The sequence below is a fragment of the Chiroxiphia lanceolata genome, chromosome 2 (assembly GCF_009829145.1).
Source record: "Chiroxiphia lanceolata isolate bChiLan1 chromosome 2, bChiLan1.pri, whole genome shotgun sequence".
In the NCBI taxonomy this organism is placed as follows: domain Eukaryota; kingdom Metazoa; phylum Chordata; class Aves; order Passeriformes; family Pipridae; genus Chiroxiphia; species Chiroxiphia lanceolata.
The window spans coordinates 362,060-380,555 of record NC_045638.1 but is presented as its reverse complement, the minus strand read 5'-3'; the positions used below and the strand labels follow the sequence as shown (position 1 = coordinate 380,555).

The window sequence follows — 18,496 nt, the reverse complement described above, 5'->3', positions numbered from 1 at the left end:
GGTCCCGGCTCCACCAAATCCATGGGGATCAAACCAAATGTCCTGCTCCCACTGTGGGGTGTCCCCACAGACACGTCCTGCTCCCACTGCGGGGTGTCCCCACAGACACGTCCTGCTCCCACTATGGAGACCCCCACGGCCACGTCCTGCTCCCACTGTAGGGTGTCCCCAGGGCCGTGTCCCGCTCCCACTGCGGGGTGTCCCCAGGGCCGTGTCCTGCCCTCTGCGGTGCCGCCCCGGTGGGTTCCAGGGCAGAAGCGGATGCTGGGACGAGGTGGGGACCGTGGGATGCCGAGAGCGGGACATGGCCCTGCCCCGGCACGGCGGGATGAGCTCATGGCCGGTCCCCTCCCAGCTGCTCCCGGCGCGGCCCCAGCGAGGGCAGGGCCCCAGCAGGGCCCCCCGGCCGGGGCAGGGAGAACCGAGCCCCCGGCAGCTTCCCGGACCGGACCCCGGCAGTGCCATCCCAGCTCTCCTGGCTCCAGGTCCCGCCCCGGGGCTGTGCCGGACCCGCAGCATCCATAGGATGTGCAGGATCCGCAGCCAAGCCAGCGGCCCTCGGGGCTGGGCGGGGAGCGGCCGCCAGCTGCGGGGTGGGCTCAGCCCGGGAGTCCCACACCTCCAGCCCGATCCTGGCTGGCTCCCAGCCTGGCTGAGCCTTCCCTGGCGTCATCCAGCACCCCGGAGCCATGTCCCACATCCCAGCCCCAGCCCAGCCAGGGGCCGGAATCCACACCCCAGCGATCACATCCTGCATCCAGGATTCGCATTCCAGCTTCAACACCCGGGATCCACATCCCAGGCCCAGTGATCCACGGCTTCAACACCCGGGATCCACATCCCACATCCCAGCCCCAACCCCAGGGATTTATATCCCACACCCCAGCTTCAACATCTGGGATACACATCCCACATCCCAGTCCCAGTTCCCAGGGTCCATGTCCTGCATCCCACTCCAGCTCCCACCCTGGCCTGGGGTCCTGGGACGGGCTGGGACGTGCTGGCCGTGCCGCTGGGAGCAGTGTGGATGTGGAGTTTGCCGAGAGCTCACAAAAATACTCAGTGCTTTATTTCCACCCAAAGCCACGGCGCTGACGGGGCAGCGCGTCACACGCATGCAGGGACACGGAGGGGGCCATGGGTGGGCCCATGGATGGGCCATGGATGGGGCCATGGATGGGCCATGGATGGGCCATGGATGGGGCCATGGGTGGGGACACCAACGATGCACACAGGGCAGCACCCAGAGCCAGCCTGGCCCCAGCTCAGCCGGGGCCCCACAGCTCCTGCTGGAGGAGGCTCAGCCCAGCCCTGGGGGCGCAGGGATGAGCACCGGGACATCCCAGGGGACTCTTGGTGGGGAAGGGCAGGGAGGGACCCACGCCGGTCCTTCCTGGCCGGGTGTGGGGTGGGATGAGCCCTGACAAGCGCAGAGCTCCCCAAAAACACATCAGCTCCAGGTGCCACTTCCAGCAGTGCTGCCAGGAGGAGCCTGGGGATGCTGCCAGTCCCCAGCTCCCACCCTGCTGTGCCCACAGTGCCCTTGCAGCCAGAGCTCACACACAGGGGACACTGCTGGACCCCAGCAGCTCCCAGCTCCAGCCCCACAGCACAGGGAAATCCACGTGGATATCGGAGCAGGGACCTCCAGCACCAGCCCCCCCGCCCTTCCTCCCCAAACTGGGCTGGAACTGGGGCACAGACCCCCTGGGTGCAGCCTGTGCTGCTGGGGGGTTTCTGGGAAAGGCAGGAAGGAGAGTGTGGGTGCTCCCACAGCTGTCATGCCCTGGGTGCTCCTGCCCCACTCCCTGCAGTCCGTGCACAGGCCGGCACCTCCCCGCTCCCCTCCCGGGAACTCAGGCACGGATGGGCCAGGATCCTGCCCCAGTCCCATGGGAGAGCAATGCCCAGAGCCAGCCCAAAAGGCCACCAGCCCTTTCTGAGGGCTTGTCCCCGGACCTCCAGCCTGGGGGAGGAACCACGAGACCCCCCAGGCCAAGCAGGGCAGGGCCGGCCCCCTACGCCCCGATGCCAGGAGCAGAATCCTGCTCTGCCTGGAGCATCCTCCAAAGAAACAGGCAGCAGGTCCCTGTCCCTGCTCTGTCCTGCCCTCCCACAGCTGGCAGGGAGCCAGAGCAGGGGGTCCCTGGGAAGAGCCCCCAGCTCCACTGTACGAGGGCTGCAGGCACAGCCAGGGACCACGCACAGACACTCGGGGGGCCCGGGAGGATCCCTGGGGGGCCCAGGATCCCGGGAGGATCCTTGCAGCAGCTCCACAGCAAACACCCTGCCCTGGCAGGAGAGGGAAGGGGCTCCCTGCCTCCCCCAGGAAGAGTAGCCCCCAGCAGTGGGGCCGGCTAGAAGTGCTTGTCCTCCAGCAGCGAGCTCACCACCAGCTCCTTGTTGCCGAAGTCCCAGAAGGCAGTCATGTGGAAGGCCATGTTGGAGAGGACAACCAGGTACTCCAGGAAGGCGAAGACGGTGTACACTGCAGGAGGGAACACAGCAGGTGAGGGCAACACACAGCTGGGGGGTCTGGAGGGCACCTCCCTGGGACGGGAGGGCACAGCTGGGGGGCTTGAGCCCCACGGGAGGAGAAGGGTAGGCAGACACCAGCCCTCCCAGAGGAGCCCCCCTCGGTTGGGATTTGGAAAGTGAGGCATCACGTTAGGAGGGCACTGGACACCAGGAATAAGTGTGAGTCATTAGGAGGACTAGTGCCACGGTCCAGTCGATGTGGTGGTGATCAGTCACAGGTTGAACCTGATGATCTCAGAGGTCTTTTCCAACCTAATTGATTCTGTGACTGAATTTTTGGACATCAGGACAAACTTCTTTACTGAAAGGGTGATTAAACTTTGGCAGGGGCTGCCCAGGGAGGTTTGGAGTGCCCAGCCCTGGAGGTGTCCCAGGAAGGCCTGGCCGTGGCACTCAGTGCTCTGGGCTGGGGGACAGGGTGGATCCATGGGCTGGGAGGGCTTCTCCAGCCTCAGTGATGCTGTGATCCCCCAGCCCCTCCCTGCACAGCCCCCCTGCCCATGCCCGCACCTCCGGGGCCGCAGTACCAGTTGTGGTGGAAATACACACACACGGCGAACGCGAACGTGATGAAGGTGAAGAAGAAGAGCAGCTGCTTCCACTTGTACGACTTGCGCTCCTGGAAGAGACCCAGAGCTGGGTCAGTGCCCTGTCCCTGCCAGGACCATCAGCCCTGCACACCTTGGAGATGCCAGAGCAGCCACCCCCATCTCCATCCCCATCTCCACTCCCATCCCCATCCCCATCTCCACTCCCATCTCCATCCCCATCTCCACTCCCATCTCCATCCCCATCTCCATCCCCATCTCCACTCCCATCTCCATCCCCATCTCCACTCCCATCTCCACTCCCATCTCCACTCCCATCTCCATCCCCATCTCCACTCCCATCTCCACTCCCATCTCCATCCCCATCTCCACTCCCATCTCCATCCCCATCTCCACTCCCATCTCCATCCCCACCTCCACTCCCATCTCCATCCCCATCTCCACTCCCATCTCCATCCCCATCTCCACTCCCATCTCCACTCCCATCTCCATCCCCATCTCCACTCCCATCTCCATCCCCATCCCCATCTCCATCCCCATCTCCATCCCCATCTCCATCCCCATCTCCACTCCCATCTCCACTCCCATCTCCATCCCCATCTCCACTCCCATCTCCATCCCCATCCCCATCCCAGGGAAGCTCTGCCCTGGCCCCACACAGTCCTGGGGGGTCTCTCTGTCCCCCCCAGCGAGGCCCAGGGCTGCCCTGTGGCTTTGGCAGGGCTGTGCCCTGCGGCACAGGGGGGGATCATGGAACAAGAGGAGCCATGGGGGCCCCAGCAGATGTGGGGTGCCCGTGGGCAGGAGCCCCCAGCAGTGCTGGGGTGCCCGAGGGGCTCCCCAGGACCTGCCAACGGCTCTACCCGCCGGCAGCCCCTGCGGCTGCAGGTGGCCCCAGCTCCCCAGGCAGGCGGAATTCAGCGGGGGCTGCACCCCCCCACCCACAACTGCACCAGGGAGGAGGAAACCACATGAAGGGGAGGCAGCTGGGGCGGCAGAGGTGCTGCCCGACCTGCCCTGGCACTGGAGGGGCCCATCCTGCCCCCTGGCACCGCCTCCGACAGGCAGGGGCAGAGCACGGGGATGCTGCCAGCACCCCACACCCCAGCACCCCACACCCCACAACCCCACACCCCACAACCCCACACCCCAGCACCCCACACCCCAGCACCCCAGCCTGCTGCTTCTGTGCCAGCAGAGTTCAGCCCTCCACAAGGGGGGCAGCCCGGGGGCCAGGCCTGTCCCCCACAATACTGTCCCCCAACCCACTGTCCACCACCCCCAAAGCCCCTGGGAGCCCCAGGCTCCAGCCCCCCTTCCCCTCTTTCTCCCAAGACACTGAGGGTCACAGTTAAGGAAACACACAGCCCTGGAGTGTGCAGGGAGCCCTGGAGCACAGCAACCACAGCTGGACCCCACGGAGGAGGCAGGGGAGCCCTGGGACAGGGGGAATGCAAGGGGGTCTCAGCCCCACACAGCAGGTCGGGGATGCCACAGCCAGTCAGGGCTGTCACGGGTGGGAGGGGAATTTCCCCCTCCTCTGACGCTTCACGTGAGACAGAAATTCCATTTTGAGGGAGTGCTGAGAGCAAGGAAAATTTAAATTGCCCCATCAGAGTTTCCATCACCCCCGGAACGCGTGCTGGGGGCTCAGCCCGGGAGGAAAACCCAGAGAGGAAGGACGGGCCCTCTCCCATGTGGGGACACACTGGTGATGCCACCTCCACCCCGAGGGGCCCGGCAGGTCCTTCCTGCTGGGACGGAGGAAGGTCCTGTCCCAGTGGCTCCTGGAACACTGTGGCCAGTGAGGGTGTGGGGTGGGACGGGCAGCAGTGCCAGGCAGGGGTGCTGCACCCCGAGCAGCCGGGCTGAGGGCAGGTTTCACTCCGGAAACGTGGCTCACAAACAGCCCTGTTTGCACCCCGGTCCCACGGCAGCACAAACGGCTGAGAGCTCCCAGCACAGGCCCTGCCCGGGGCTGCACCCCACAGCACTCCCACAGCACCCCCACAGCCCCCACGGGGCTCCAGGGGCCTGGCAGCCAAAGCCTGGGGGCAGCTGAACCTCCCGGGATCATGGAATATTTTGGGTGGAGAGGGACCTCAAAGCCCATCCAGTGCCACCCCTGCCATGGGCAGGGACACCTTCCACCAGCCCAGGTTGCTCCAAGCCCCGTCCAACCTGGCCTGGGACACTTCCAGGGATCCAGGGGCAGCCACAGCTTCTCTGGGCAACCTGGGCCAGGGCCTCCCCACCCTCACAGGGAACAATTCCTTCCCAATATCCCATCTAGCCCTGCCCTCCTTCAGCTTAAGGCCATTTCCCTGTGTTCTGTCCCTCCAGGCCCCTCGAAATAGTCTCTCTCCCTCTTTCTTGTGGGCTCCCTTCAGGTACTGGAGGAAGGTCACAATTAGGTCACCCCAAAGCCTCTCTTCTCCAGGCTGAACAATCCCAGTTTTCTCAGGCTTTCCTTGCAGCAGAGGGGCTCCATCCCTTTAATCTTGGTACCCTCCTCTGGACCATCATCTGGGGATATCCCATGAGGGGCCAGAGGGGGGGATCCCCACAAAGTGGGGCCGTGGGAAGCCGGGACAGCTCCTGGTGCTGCCTGAGCTGTGAGCGGGGCAGCGGGTCCAGCCCACACCAGTGAGCAGTGGGCAGCTCCTCTCCATCCAGCAGCTCCTGGAGCTCCCACCACACTTCCCAAAGGGTGGGAAGGCCTGCTCCCACCTCCTCCTCCTCCTGCAGCTGGGAGGTGGTAACACTCCAGCTCCCACATCCCCCCGTGGCCCCCTGTGCTCAGTGTCCTGCCCGAGCTCCTACAGGGACCTTCCCCGAGGTGCCACATTTCAAGCCAGCAGCTGCTGAGGAACCTCTGCCCACCGTGGGCATCTGTCTCACCATGTGCCACCTCCCAGCCCCTCCTCCTGCCCCTGGGGACCCTGCTGGTGTGACCCCCCGGGCACTGGGCTGAGCATTAGCGATTAACACCTAATTATCCACAGGATAATCCTCGGCCCAGACTGGGAGAGGGGGAGCACAGAGGGCACCCAGAGGTGCAGGGTCAGGGTGCTGAGGTGAGCCCGGGGTGGTCCCTCCTGTGGGGACACCTCGGGGCCCTGCAGCAGGAGTAAGGGCAGGAGCCCCCAGGTCAGTGCCCTGGAGAGGAGCTGGCAGCTCCAAGCAGCCTGGCAGGAGCCCCACACCTCCACACTCCAGCTGCCTGCGAGGAAAAAGGGATAAGAAACCCCCGAGGAAGGGTGCTCCAAGCTGAGCTGGCACCAGGGCACCCCGTGCCCTGTCTGGGGCTGGCACAGCTGCAGTGCCAACCCTGGCTTCGCAATTTCCTCCTGGCACGACAGACCAGGGCACCCGCGTCCCCTGCCAGCCCCCTGCTTTCACCACCCCCAGCTCTCATAGCTGGACGTGTGTCTGGCCCAGAAAACCACAGGGAAATTTTATTTAGTGCCCAGCTGGGAGCTGAGGCACATTCCCCAGGGAATACAAAGGAGAGTCAGGAGCAGGAGACTGGACAATGAGGGAGAGGGGAGAGCAGTTGCACCCACTCAGTCTGGGGGACAGCCTGGGGCACTGCCCTGATCCCACAGGAGGAGGGGTGGCTGCTGGGAGCCACCATTCTCCAGGGCCTCTGCAGAGGAAGAAGAGGGACCCTGCCGAGTTCACTCCCCAGTTCCTGACGGGGACGGGGGTGACAAAGGGACATTAACTCAGAAGGCAGCAGCTCGCTCTCCAGAGGGTTCTGGGTGCCTGCAGGAAGCCCGAGGCCAGAGCGTGCAGTGGCAGAGCTCAGATATTTATAGAGGGCTGCTCTGAGCCGTGTCAGCGCTCCGGGGGCTGGGGTGAGACCACGTGTGGTCACCGCGGTGCCTGCGGGCCCTGCTCGCACTCCTGCCCCGGCACCGAGGGCTGGGGGGACATGGGTGTGAGCCCAGAGCCTGCCCTGCACAGCTGCAGGGCTGTTCCAGAGCTGCAGGGCTGTTCCAGAGCTGCAGCCCAGGACTGGGCTCAGCCTGCCTGCCCTGCGGGATGGGGAGCAGGAGGAGCCCGGGATGCTGCGGGACAGAGCAAGGGGAGGGGGCACAGCAGGGCCCAGCTGCACTGGCCACACACTGGGTTGGGTTGGGAGGGACTTAAAGTCCATCCAGCGCCACCCCTGCCATGGGCAGGGACACCTTCCACCAGCCCAGGTTGCTCCAAGCCCTGTCCAGCTTGTCCTGGGACACTTCCAGGGATCCAGGGGCAGCCACAGCTTCTCTGGGCAACCTGGGCCAGGGCCTCCCCACCCTCCCAGCCAGGAATTCCTTCCCAATATGCCATCTAACTCTGCCCTCTGGCACTGGGAAGCCATTCCCTGTGTCCTGTCCCTCCAGGCCTTGTCCCCAGTCCCTCTCCAGCTCTCCTGGAGCCCCTTTAGGCCCTGGAAGGGGCTCTCAGGTCTCCCTGGATCCTTCTCTTCTCCAGGTGAACCCCCCCAGCTCTCCCAGCCTGGCTCCAGAGCAGAGGAACTCCAGCCCTGGGAGCAGCTCCATGGCCTCCTCTGCTGGGTATGAGCCAGCCAGCCCCGTGGCCACCACACACCCCACGGTGTCTGCACTGGTGCCACCAGCCCTGGCCCGGGGAGGAAATGTGTCTGCAAACAAGAAGTGAAACTGCTCTGCTCTGCTGTCCTGCTCAGGCGGCAGGGCCGGGGGAAGGAGGGTTTAAGGGTGATCAGCTGGCCCGGAACAGCAGAGCTGCCAGGCAGGACCAGCAGAGCTGCCAGGCAGGGCGGGCACTGCCACATCACAGCCGACCCCAAGGACAGGGGGCTGTGATCAGCCACAGCTGGAGGCTCCCAGGCTCCATTCCTCTTCTCCCCAGGAGCTCCCTCCTCTGCTCTGCCCCTTCCCCTCGTCCTCTCTCCTGCTCTCTCTCTTCTCCCCTCCTGCAGAGCTGTATTTTCCTCTCCCTCCCCATGTGCCCCCTGTAACTGGAAGCCGCCGGTACTTCCCCATCAGGAGCCGGTTCCTCCCCCCTTCCTGCCCTGGCACAACTGCAGTTGCAACACGAGCCCCGACGGAGGAGCAGCTTTTGCAAGACAAATTCCTGTTCCTCACGGCCAATTCCTGTCCCTCACACACTGAAACCCTGACAGCCCTGGGGAGCTGCGCCCTCTCAGACAGGGTTAAAAGCAGTGCCAGACTCGGGGCTGGCAGGGACACGGACCCCCTGCTCCCTCCTCCACACAGATCCAGCCTTCCAGCTCTTCACATGGAGCTTGCCCTGGACACGGTCCCAGGTTTGGCCCTGGAGTCCGTGGGGACTCTCAGTGGCTTCCTCTGCTGAAGGACAGGACACTGCAGGACCGGAGCTGTCCCCTCCCTGTCCCCTCCTGTCCCTCCGGGGCTGGGGGCAGCAAAGGTGAACAAAAAGTCCCCACAAGGGACACAAACGGCGGCAGAATCCGTCCCCAGGATGCTGTGACCCACACGGAGGGATCACCTGTGCCCTGGCCTAAAGCAGCCCCACGATCCTCAGCCCAGGGAGCTCAGCTGGCACTGCCCAGCCTGTCCCTGCTCCCCGAGCCCGGTGGTGACACCCGGATCAGGGAGGAGGATGTGGCACCTCCTGTGGCCCTGCTGTCCCTCCCTGCCGAGTCAAGGCAGCCACGGGGGTCACAGGAGCTGGGCCAAGCCCACTGGGGGCCAGCAGCCGTGGGCTTGGAGCCCGAGGAACCCAGACAGCGAGTGGGACAAGCTCCAGGAGAGCCTGCTCGGGCTGGAGGATCCATGGGAGTGATTCCCAGCAGGAGCCCAGCTCAGTCACGGGACAGGGCAGATCTGCAGAGTGACAGTAAGTGCCCCTGACCAAGAGCGCTGGACGTGCTTCACCCTGACACATCCAGCGTGGGAGCTGTGTCACCCCACAGCACCTCCCCCTTCCTCCTCCTCCTCGGAGCTCCCCCTTCACCCTCGTGCCCCAGACAACAGCTCCATCCCGTGGCCCTGCACGGGGCTGGCACAGGGACACTGCTCCACCCTGGGGCTGGCACAGGGACACTGCTCCACTCTGGGGCAGGCACAGGGACACTGCTCCATCCTGGGGCTGGCACAGGGACACTGCTCCATCCTGGGGCTGGCACAGGGACACTGCTCCACTCTGGGGCAGGCACAGGGACACTGCTCCACTCTGGGGCTGGCACAGGGACACTGCTCCACTCTGGGGCTGGCACAGGGACACTGCTCCATCCTGGGGCTAGCACAGGGACACTGCTCCATCCTGTGCTGGCACAGGGACACTGTTCCCGGCAGCCTCAGGGCAGGGCTGGCCCCAAGAGCTCCTCTCTCCTTGGGGAGACACCCAGCTTTGGGGTGACACACCCCCCAAGGGCAGCTCCCCTCCACGAGCAGGGCAGTTCCAGGGTGGGAGGAGAAGGGCGGGTGGTGGCACTATGCCTCGGGTGGCACTGTGCCAGGGGGTGGCACATTCAGTCACGGTGTCACTGTGTCCCCTGTTCCTCCACCCAGGGATGGGCAAATTCCTCTGCTCCTCAGGTAGTGGAATCACAGAATCATCAAGGGTGGAAAATCTCTTTGAGATCATTGAGTCCAACCATTCCCCAGCACTGCCAAGGCCACCACTGACCCCTGTCCCCAAGTGCCACATCCACAGGCTGTTAAATCCCCGCAGGGGTGTGACTCCACCCGTGCTCTGGGCAGCTGTGCCAGGCCTGGACAGCCCTATCCAGGAAAGAACCTTCCCAATATCTAACCTGAGCCTCCCCTGGCACAGCTGGAGGCCGTTCCCTCTCCTCCTGTCCCTTGTTCCCTGGCAGCAGAGCCTGACCCCCCCCGGCTCCCCCCTCCTGTCAGGGGGTTGCAGAGTCAGAAGGTCCCCCCTGAGCCTCCTTTGCTCCAGGCTGAGCCCCCCCAGCTCCCTCAGCCCCTCCTGCTGCTCCAGCCCCTTCCCAGCACATGCTCCAGCCCCTCAATGTCTCCCTTGCAGCCAGCCCAAAGCTGACCCCAGCATTCAGGGTATCCCACCCGTGCCCAGGGCAGGGGAGATGATCCAGCCCAGGCAGGGGCAGGGCAGTGCTGGGGAGGAGATCCAGGGCCTTGGAGGTCTCTCCAAAAAATAAAGAGGCCAAAAAGAGTGACATAAATAAAGGAAGCCATGGGAAAGCTGCCAAGGAATGACTGTGAGCTCCTGATATTCCCACATCACTTCCCAGTGAGCAAGGGGAACCCCAGCACCTCCAACACTCCCTTTCCTAGGGAACCTTACAGCCAAACAACTGCTGGAAGCTTCTTTTCCAGGACTCTGGAGTGAGGCAGCGCAGGGACAGGCTCAGTGAATTGGTGGAAGGGAGGATAAACAGGGATGGAGTGGGAGCTCCGGGACTGCCGGAGCAGAGCCCTCCCAGGGCTCATCCTGCTGGGACAGGGGGCTGAGCAGGCCCCGAGCACAGCACCCCCTGCATCCCACACACACTCCCTTTGGAGAGGCTTGCTCAAGCCCTGGGATCTGGGCACACAGCTCCCAAGGGCTCTGCTCTGCAAAGGATCACATTCCCGGGGCAACACAGCCCTGGGGACCCTCCCCAGTCAGCACTGGGGACCACCAGGGCTGCACTGGGATCTGCTGGAGAGACACATCCTGAGGGGAAAGGACAGGGGGATCCAGGGAGCCCAGAGCTGCAGGGGAAGCCAAGGGTGCAGGAGCCATGTGGGCACAGAAGCAGCTCCCACACAGCTTCAAACCTGGAGGTGCTGTCCAGGGTCCAGGATGAATGTGGATGTCCTGCCCTGCCCAGGGTCCAGGACAAACCTGGGTGTCCTGCCCTGCTCACAGTCCAGGACAAACCAGGATGTCCTGCCCTGCCCAGGGTCCAGGACAAACCTGCATGTCCTGCCCTGCTCACAGTCCAGGACAAACCTGGAAGCCCTGCCCATGGCTGTGCCAGTGCCCACGGCTCAGCACACGTGTCACACACCAGCACAGCACGGAAGCTGCACCCAGGCCTTGGATCCAGGAGCCCCTGGCTGGATCTTCCACCAGACCCACTGCCCACCCAGCCCATCCTGCACTCCCCAGTCCCCTCTCCAAGGACAAGAGCCAGAGCCAGCCTGCTCCACACAGCCATTCCAGGAGGAAAGGGAAAACAAATCCTGCTGCCTGCTGCTCCCAGCTTGCAGGACCAGAAACTCCCAGCACAGGGGAGGCAATGTCAGCTTGGAAACAGGCATGGAGAAGGGATCAGCAACCCTGACCCACTGGGATGCTAATGGTGGTTTTCCACATCAGCTTTAAAGGAAAACTTAGATACTGGGGAGAAATTCTTCCCTGTGAGGGTGGGGAGGGGCTGGCCCAGGTTGCCCAGAGAAGCTGTGGCTGCCCCTGGATCCCTGGAAGTGTCCAAGGCCAGGCTGGACGGGGCTTGGAGCAACCTGGGCTAGTGGAAGGTGTCCCTGCCCATGGCAGGGGTGGCACTGGATGGGCTTTGAGGTCCCTTCCAACCTAAACCACTCTGGGATTCTGTGATTCTATGATAAAACCACAAAATAGGAAATGAAAAGATTCCTCCCCACCTTGCTGTGGTAAACCACACATTTTGGAGACTGTTTCCCAGTTTCACCTGCTGCTGTTGGCTCCTTTAGCACCTGCTGAGGGTCATTTCACAAGCAAGGGCAGCCAAAGCCCCCCACAGCCAGCCCAGATTCTCCTCCCAGCTCCCAGATCTGCACCAGAGCCCCTTCCCAGCACAGCACCAGACCCCACTCCCAGCTCCCAGCAGAGAGAAAAGAAAGGAAAGTGTCTGTACCTCGGGACTTACTGTGTGTTTCTTAGTCATTCTCCAGAGGATGCAGGTGAGCAGCATGTGGCCCAGGGCCGACGAGATGAACACAATGAAGGCATTTTCATGGATTGCTGGATCGACAAGACAACAGTTTTCCTGCTCAATCCGAGCCAAGAGCACAAGGGGGACACGGGGCAGGATTTGGGAGGGTGAGGGGCTGCTCTGGGCAGGAGGTGGTCCTGCTGGCAGCCCCAGTGCCCAGGTGATGCTGAGCCCCCAGTGGGGTCTTTGCAGGGGACAGGCACAGCACAGCCACATAACCTGCCTGTGGTGCCTCGTGGCCCCCTGGAAGGGGACACAGGTTGCTGGAACACTTATCCCAAAGGGCCAGGAGGGTGTCTGTGTGCTCACATGGCTGTAACCTCAGGGACCCTCGGGAGCAGCTCAGCATCACCACTGGTTTTAGGGACGAAGAAACCAAGGCACAGAGGGCAGGGGGGACAGACTGGGCCAGTCCAAAACCCAGGGAAGTGCATCCTCTGGCCTCCTGCATTACCCACCTGCCAACTCACACCACCAGCAGCCTCATCCCCAGCACTGGGGATGCCTCATGCATCCCAGGTACAGGATCAGGCTGGAAATGCAGCTGGAGCAGCTCCCGAGGCCCCAAACCACCTGCAGCCCCTGCCCCTCAGGGGAGAGATTTTCACAGAAGTGTTGCTGTGTCAAAGAGGTTCCCAGCCCCTTCTCCAGGAACCTCGGGCTGAGTTCCTGACCAGCAGAACACCAGGAATGACTGTCCCTGTTTCCCCTCCTGATCCCAAGGGAAGGGAAGCACACGAGGTGTGAGAGGTGAGATCTGAGCCATGTCCCACAGGGAGGATTAACCTGAGCCCCTTTTCATCCCAGCAGGCAGCTCAGGGCTGGAACTTTCCCCACAAACCTGGGATTAGTCTGAGCTGAGGATCTGAGAAACTGGGTCAGGCTCAGCTCCCAGAGTGGCTCTGTCCAGGGACACCTTGGCCTCCCCCTCCCAGAGCTGTGCACGAGGTGCAGACGTGGCTGTCCCAGGCATGAGGGGTTATCCAAACCCCAAAGGAGCACCTGCATTTCTAAGAGCAGCTCTCCACCCCAGACAAGTGGGAGAAGCCCCAGTGGCAGGTCAGGCTGCAGACCCTGCCATGGGGGGACACTGCAGGAAGGGTGGGAATGGGATAACTCATTGTGGGGCACAGGGAGTTCCCCAAGGGCTGGGGAAGGTCCTGGGACTCTGTTCACAACACCACAGCCCTGAATCCCAGACTGGTTTGGGTTGGGAGGGACCGTAGAGATCATCCAGTGCCACCCCTGCCATGGGCAGGGACACCTTCCACCAGCCCAGGTTGCTCCAAGCCTCGTCCAACCTGACCTGGGACACTTCCAGGGATCCAGGGGCAGCCACAGCTTCTCTGGGCAACCTGGGCCAGGGCCTCCCCACCCTCACAGGGAACAATTCCCTCCCAGTATCCCATCTATCCCTGCCCTCTGACAATGGGAAGCCATTCCCCCTTGTCCTGTCCCTCCAGGCCCTTGTCCAAAGCTCTTCTCCAGCCCCTCCTACAGCTGGACACAATATCCATCCTCACCATCCAGCTGTGCAGGGACAGCCCACAGGGCTTTCCTGCTGACACATCCCAGCACAGGATTTGTTCCCACTGCAACAGCACCACCTTGCTGGCTCCTGCATTTCAGTGCTCTCCACTCAATTCCTGGTGCCTCCCAGACCTTGGGATGAAACAGCAGCTGGATATTGTCCCTTTGGGATAAGACAGTAGCTGGATATTGTCCCTTCCTATGAGACCACGTATGAAAAGAGCATTTCCCACCCGTCATGACCAGGTTTGGCACATTGATTTAACCTGAAAAACTCTGATTCTGTTTTCAGGAAATTTTAGAGGGCTGGAGCCCCTCTGCTCTAGGACAGACTGGGAGAGCTGGGGCTGTCCAGCCTGGAGAAGAGAAGGCTCCAGGGAGGCCTGAGAGCCCCTTCCAGGGCCTAAAGGAGCTCCAGGAGAGCTGGAGAGGGACTGGGGACAAGGGATGGAGGAACAGGGCAAGGGGGAATAACTTCCCACTGCCAGACTGCAGGGTTAGATGGGATATTGGGAAGGAATTCCTGGCTGGGAGGGTGGGGAGGCCCTGGCTCAGGTTGCCCAGAGAAGCTGTGGCTGCCCCTGGATCCCTGGAAGTGTCCAAGCCCCGTCCAGCCTGGCCTTGGAGCAACCTGGGCTGGTGGAAGGTGTCCCTGCCCATGGAATGAGATGAGCTTTAAGGTCCTCCCAAGCCAGACCTGTCTGGGATTCTGTGATTCTACGAAATTTTACCCAGAAGTTCAGGGGGAGGGTATTCCAAGGCAGCTGGAGCAGAGCCAGCTCTGATCCCAAGCCCGTCCCAGCAGCGGGGACAGAGGGGAAGCAGGATGAGCTCTAACCCAGCTCTGCTCACCTGCCCTCAGCCCCTGCAGCGGGGCCTCGGCACATGGGTGGCATTGAAGAGCCCAGGTCTGATCCAGGCTCGATCCCAAACCAGAGCTGAGTTCCAGCTCTCAGCAGCCACGAGCTGAAGGAAGCACACGGCCACATGCCCGTTCCGAACACCACTCTCCCCTACAAACACTGACAGAATTCCTGGGGGGTTCTGGCTGGTTTCTGCCCCCCCCGAGGCAGAGCAGCCCCCCGGGGCGCCGCCACACGTACCATAGTTCTCGGAGGAGGACACGTAGGTGAGGATGAGCAGGGCGACGTTCTCCAGCAGGTTGAGCAGCAGGGTGCAGTGGCACAGGCGCAGGTAGCGGGGGTGGGAGCAGTGGCAGCTCTGGTAGTGGTTCCAGTAGGCCACGGCCACGAGGAAGCGGGGGGCCGAGTGCAGGCCGATGCACAGGCGCCACACGTAGCGCTGGGGGGTCTCGCCCCCGATGGCCGCGCTGATGGACGGCAGGTAGTTGGGCACCTGCGCGGAGACAGCGGCTCGGGGGGCGCACGGGCGGGGGGCACCAGCTCTCCCAGGGGCTAAAACTGCCTGGGTTTAGTCCTAAATAAGCTTATTCCTATTTCTGAAGCCAGGGAGCGTCACCCCGCAGGGCCAGGAGGGCCCCAGTCCCCCTGGGACAGTCCCGGGTGCTGGGGGGGCCTCTCAGGGGGTCTCAGCTTTACACCTTTGAACTTCCATAGAATTCCAGAAGGTTTGGGTTGGAGGGACCTCAAAGCCCATCCAGTTCCACCCCCTGCCATGGGCAGGGACACCTTCCACCAGCCCAGGTTGCTCCAAGCCCCGTCCAACCTGGCCTTGGACACTTCCAGGGATCCAGGGGCAGCCACGGCTTCTCTGGGCAACCTGGGCCAGGGCCTCCCCACCCTCACAGGGAAGAATTCCTTCTCCATATGTCATCTAACCCTGCCCTGTCTCCATGGGAAGCCACTCCCCGTTGTCCTATTGCAACAGGCCCTGCTAAAGTTCTGCTGCTGGAGTGAGGTGACTCCTGCCCTCGGTTCCCAGCTCGGATCCAGCCGCTCATCCAGCAGCTCGAAAGCTCTGGGGAGGAACCCAACCTCATCCCATTTGGAACTCCAGGCCATCCCTCCCCAGGCACGTGCCTGTGACTCCTCTGAACTCCAGCACATCTGGGGGGCAGCAGTTCTGGACCAGCCCTTCCACAGGACAATGGACTTCCCTGCAGCTTCCCCACCGTTTTCATCACCACAATCACCAACGTGCCCACTACAGACACCAACCTGACCAGCCTGTACTTCCCTTGGTCCCATTACAAAGGCAAGCCCAGTCCCGAGGGAGCATAAGGACAATGGAATAAAGTGGCTTGTTCTGGGTTCTGCAACATTGCTGGTGGGAAAACCCAGGAGGAGGAATGGAGCCCAGGAGGGGAGGGAGAGATGGGGGAGCCCAGGACAGAGATGGGAAGAGCAGCCCAGGAGGAGGGAAGGAGAGGGAGGAGCCCAGGAGGAGAGGGAAGCCCAGGAGGACACAGGAGCTCTGTCTCCCTTCCGGGTGCCCCAGAGGAATCCGGGTTTTTCTGATGGGAATCTCTCACCCCGCAGTGGGTCGCAGTCGTCTCACGGAAATGGAAGAGCAGGGACCAGATCACACAGAAGAGGAACCCAAAGAGGGGGCAGAACACGGTGCCCAGGGCCAGAGTGGTGAAACGCAGCCGGAACAGGATCCCATCCCGGTCCAGGGGCAGCGGGACCTGCAGCATCTTGGGGAACCTGAGAACGAACAAACAAACGCTTGATGGGGATTCTCTGTCCTCCTGCTCTGGGTGACAATGTGGGGATTGGCCTCCACGGCCTGGGAGGGCTTTTCCAACCTCAGTGACTCTGGGATTCTGTCCAGTCCCACACAGCCCAGGGCACGGATGGACACAGGGATCAGCCCCTCACATATCCCAAGGCAGGGATGGACGCACTGATGAGCCCTTCACACCCTGGGGGACCCACACAAACAGGGATGGACACACAGATCAGCCCCTCACATCCTGGGAGACCCACACAAATAGGGCAGGGATGGACACACAGATCAGCTCCTCACACTCTGGGTGACCCACACAAACAGGGATGGACACACAGATCTGCCCCTCACACCCTGGGTGACCCACACAAACAGGGATGGACACACAGATCAGCCCCTCACACCCTGGCTGACCCCACACAGCCCCAGCACGGGCAGCACAGATGGGCAGCCAAAGAAAATCCCATTGTGGGGACACAGGAACCCCAAGACTCACAGCTAAGATGGAGCAGGGGCAGAGGGACCTGCAGGCAGTGGGATGTCCCTGCAGCCCTCCAGACTGATCTGGCTGAAGGACACGTGAGCCCTTTCCCGCGGGATCCATCCAGACCGTTCCCTGGCTCGGGGCACGGGGCACAGCTGACATTGTGAGGCCACTGCCGGGAGCTGCAGCTCCTCCAGCACATCCCAAACAGCCACAGCCCACCCTCACCCTGCTGCACTTCCCTGCTCCCGGCACCTGCATGGACAGCACTGTCCATATCCAGCGCCAGGGAGGGTTGGGAGGGATCTCAGGGAAAGGTTCTTCCCCCAGAGGGTGGTGGGCACTGCCCAGGCTCCCCAGGGCAGTGGGCACGGCCCCAAGGCTGCCAGAGCTCCAGGAGGGTTTGGGCAACGCTCTGAGGGACAGGGGGGAGTGTTGGGGTGTCCTGGGCAGGGGTGAAGTTTGGACTGGAGGATCCTGGAGGATCCCTCCCAGCTCAGGAAATTCCATGTTTCTACAGCCCTGCAGCTGCAGGATCAGGGCACCACGAGCCCCCCCACGACAAGGCCACTGCTCATGGGGTCGGGCACAGAAGGACAGGCACCTCCAGAGCCCGGCAGCCCCCCCAGCTCAGGGGTCCCCGCAGCCCCCCCATCCCCGGGGTCCCCACTGTGCCCCAGGGATCAGCCGGGGCCGATCCCCCCTCCCCGCCCGGGACAAATCGGATTTACACAATCCCTGGGCAGCACAACCCCCCTCCCACGGCACAGAGACCCCCGGGAAGGGACCCCCCAGCACCGAGGGGCCACAGGAGGCCGAGCTCAGCCCCACCCCGGGGGCAGGGGAGGGGGGTTATTGGCAGGATGGAGGCAAAGGGAAGCCCCAAAGGGCCGCAGGTGGAGGGGGACCCCCGGCCAGCCCAGGGTGCCCTCCCCAGGACCATCCCAGCAGCGACCCCCAGCCCTGACCCATGGTCCGGGGATGGAGCCCCCCAAGCCCTGCATCGCCCCCGGCCGTGGGGACACAGCTCGCTGTGCCAGGGGGACATCCACCTCCAACACCCGCGAGGGTCTTTCCCAAAGGGGAGAAAATGAGAGAGAAATATTTTGTGTCTCACGCTGGACGGCCCCGACCGGCTCTGCAGGAGAGGGGCTGCACCCCACACACCCCTTAAACCCCAAACACCACCCCGGGCACCCCATACACCCCTGAGACCCCCAAAACCACCCCGGGCACCTCACACACCCCTTAAACCCCAAACACCACCCCGGGCACCCCATACACCCCTTAAACCCCAAACACCACCCTGGGCACCCCACACACCCCTTAAACCCCAAACACCACCCCGGGCACCCCATACAACCCTTAAACCCCAAACACCACCCCGGGCACCCCATACACCCCTTAAACCCCAAACACCACCCCGGGCACCCCATACGCCCCTGAGACCCCCAAAAACCACGCCAGGCACCCCACACCCCCTGAGACCCCCCTGGGCACCCCACATTTCTCAGAGACCCCAAACACCCCAGGGCCTCGCACTAAGTGACCCCACCCGAGACGCCCCCCCAGGTCAAACCCCTCCCCACACCCCCAGTGTCCCACACTGACAGACCCCCTCAGAGCCGCCCCCTCCTCACCGCTCAGCCCCCGCCGCGCTGCTCCATGCCCCGGCCCGGCAGCCCCACCACGCCTCCTGCTGCTGTTCCTGCTCTTTCCTTTGCCCTCCTCCCGTTCTTCCTCCTCTCCCTCCTCCCCTTCCCGCCCCCCCCAGTCCCCCCCATCAGTCACGGCCACGGCCCCTTTAAGGCTTCTCGACCACGCCCCTCGCGTCGCGGCACGCGATTG

At 63.1% G+C, this 18,496-nt stretch overlaps 1 protein-coding gene across 2 annotated transcripts; it reads right to left on the bottom strand.

The window, feature by feature from the left end:
* Positions 1-1,047: 1,047 nt before the first annotated feature.
* Positions 1,048-18,413, bottom strand: PGAP2 (post-GPI attachment to proteins 2). 2 transcript variants are annotated; one of them, XM_032680161.1, is made up of 6 exons: positions 18,289-18,413; positions 15,968-16,142; positions 14,619-14,871; positions 11,908-12,014; positions 3,049-3,157; positions 1,048-2,488 (listed from the first exon to the last, which is right to left on the bottom strand). In XM_032680161.1, exons 2-6 carry the CDS (start codon positions 16,130-16,132, stop codon positions 2,358-2,360), a joined length of 765 nt encoding a protein of 254 aa, XP_032536052.1. In that variant the 5' UTR covers positions 16,133-16,142; positions 18,289-18,413; the 3' UTR covers positions 1,048-2,357. The 2 variants fall into 2 exon arrangements, with proteins under 2 accessions (XP_032536052.1, XP_032536054.1); XM_032680163.1 differs by having other exon boundaries at positions 11,920-12,014; positions 18,289-18,411.
* Between the last annotated feature and the right edge of the window lie 83 nt (positions 18,414-18,496).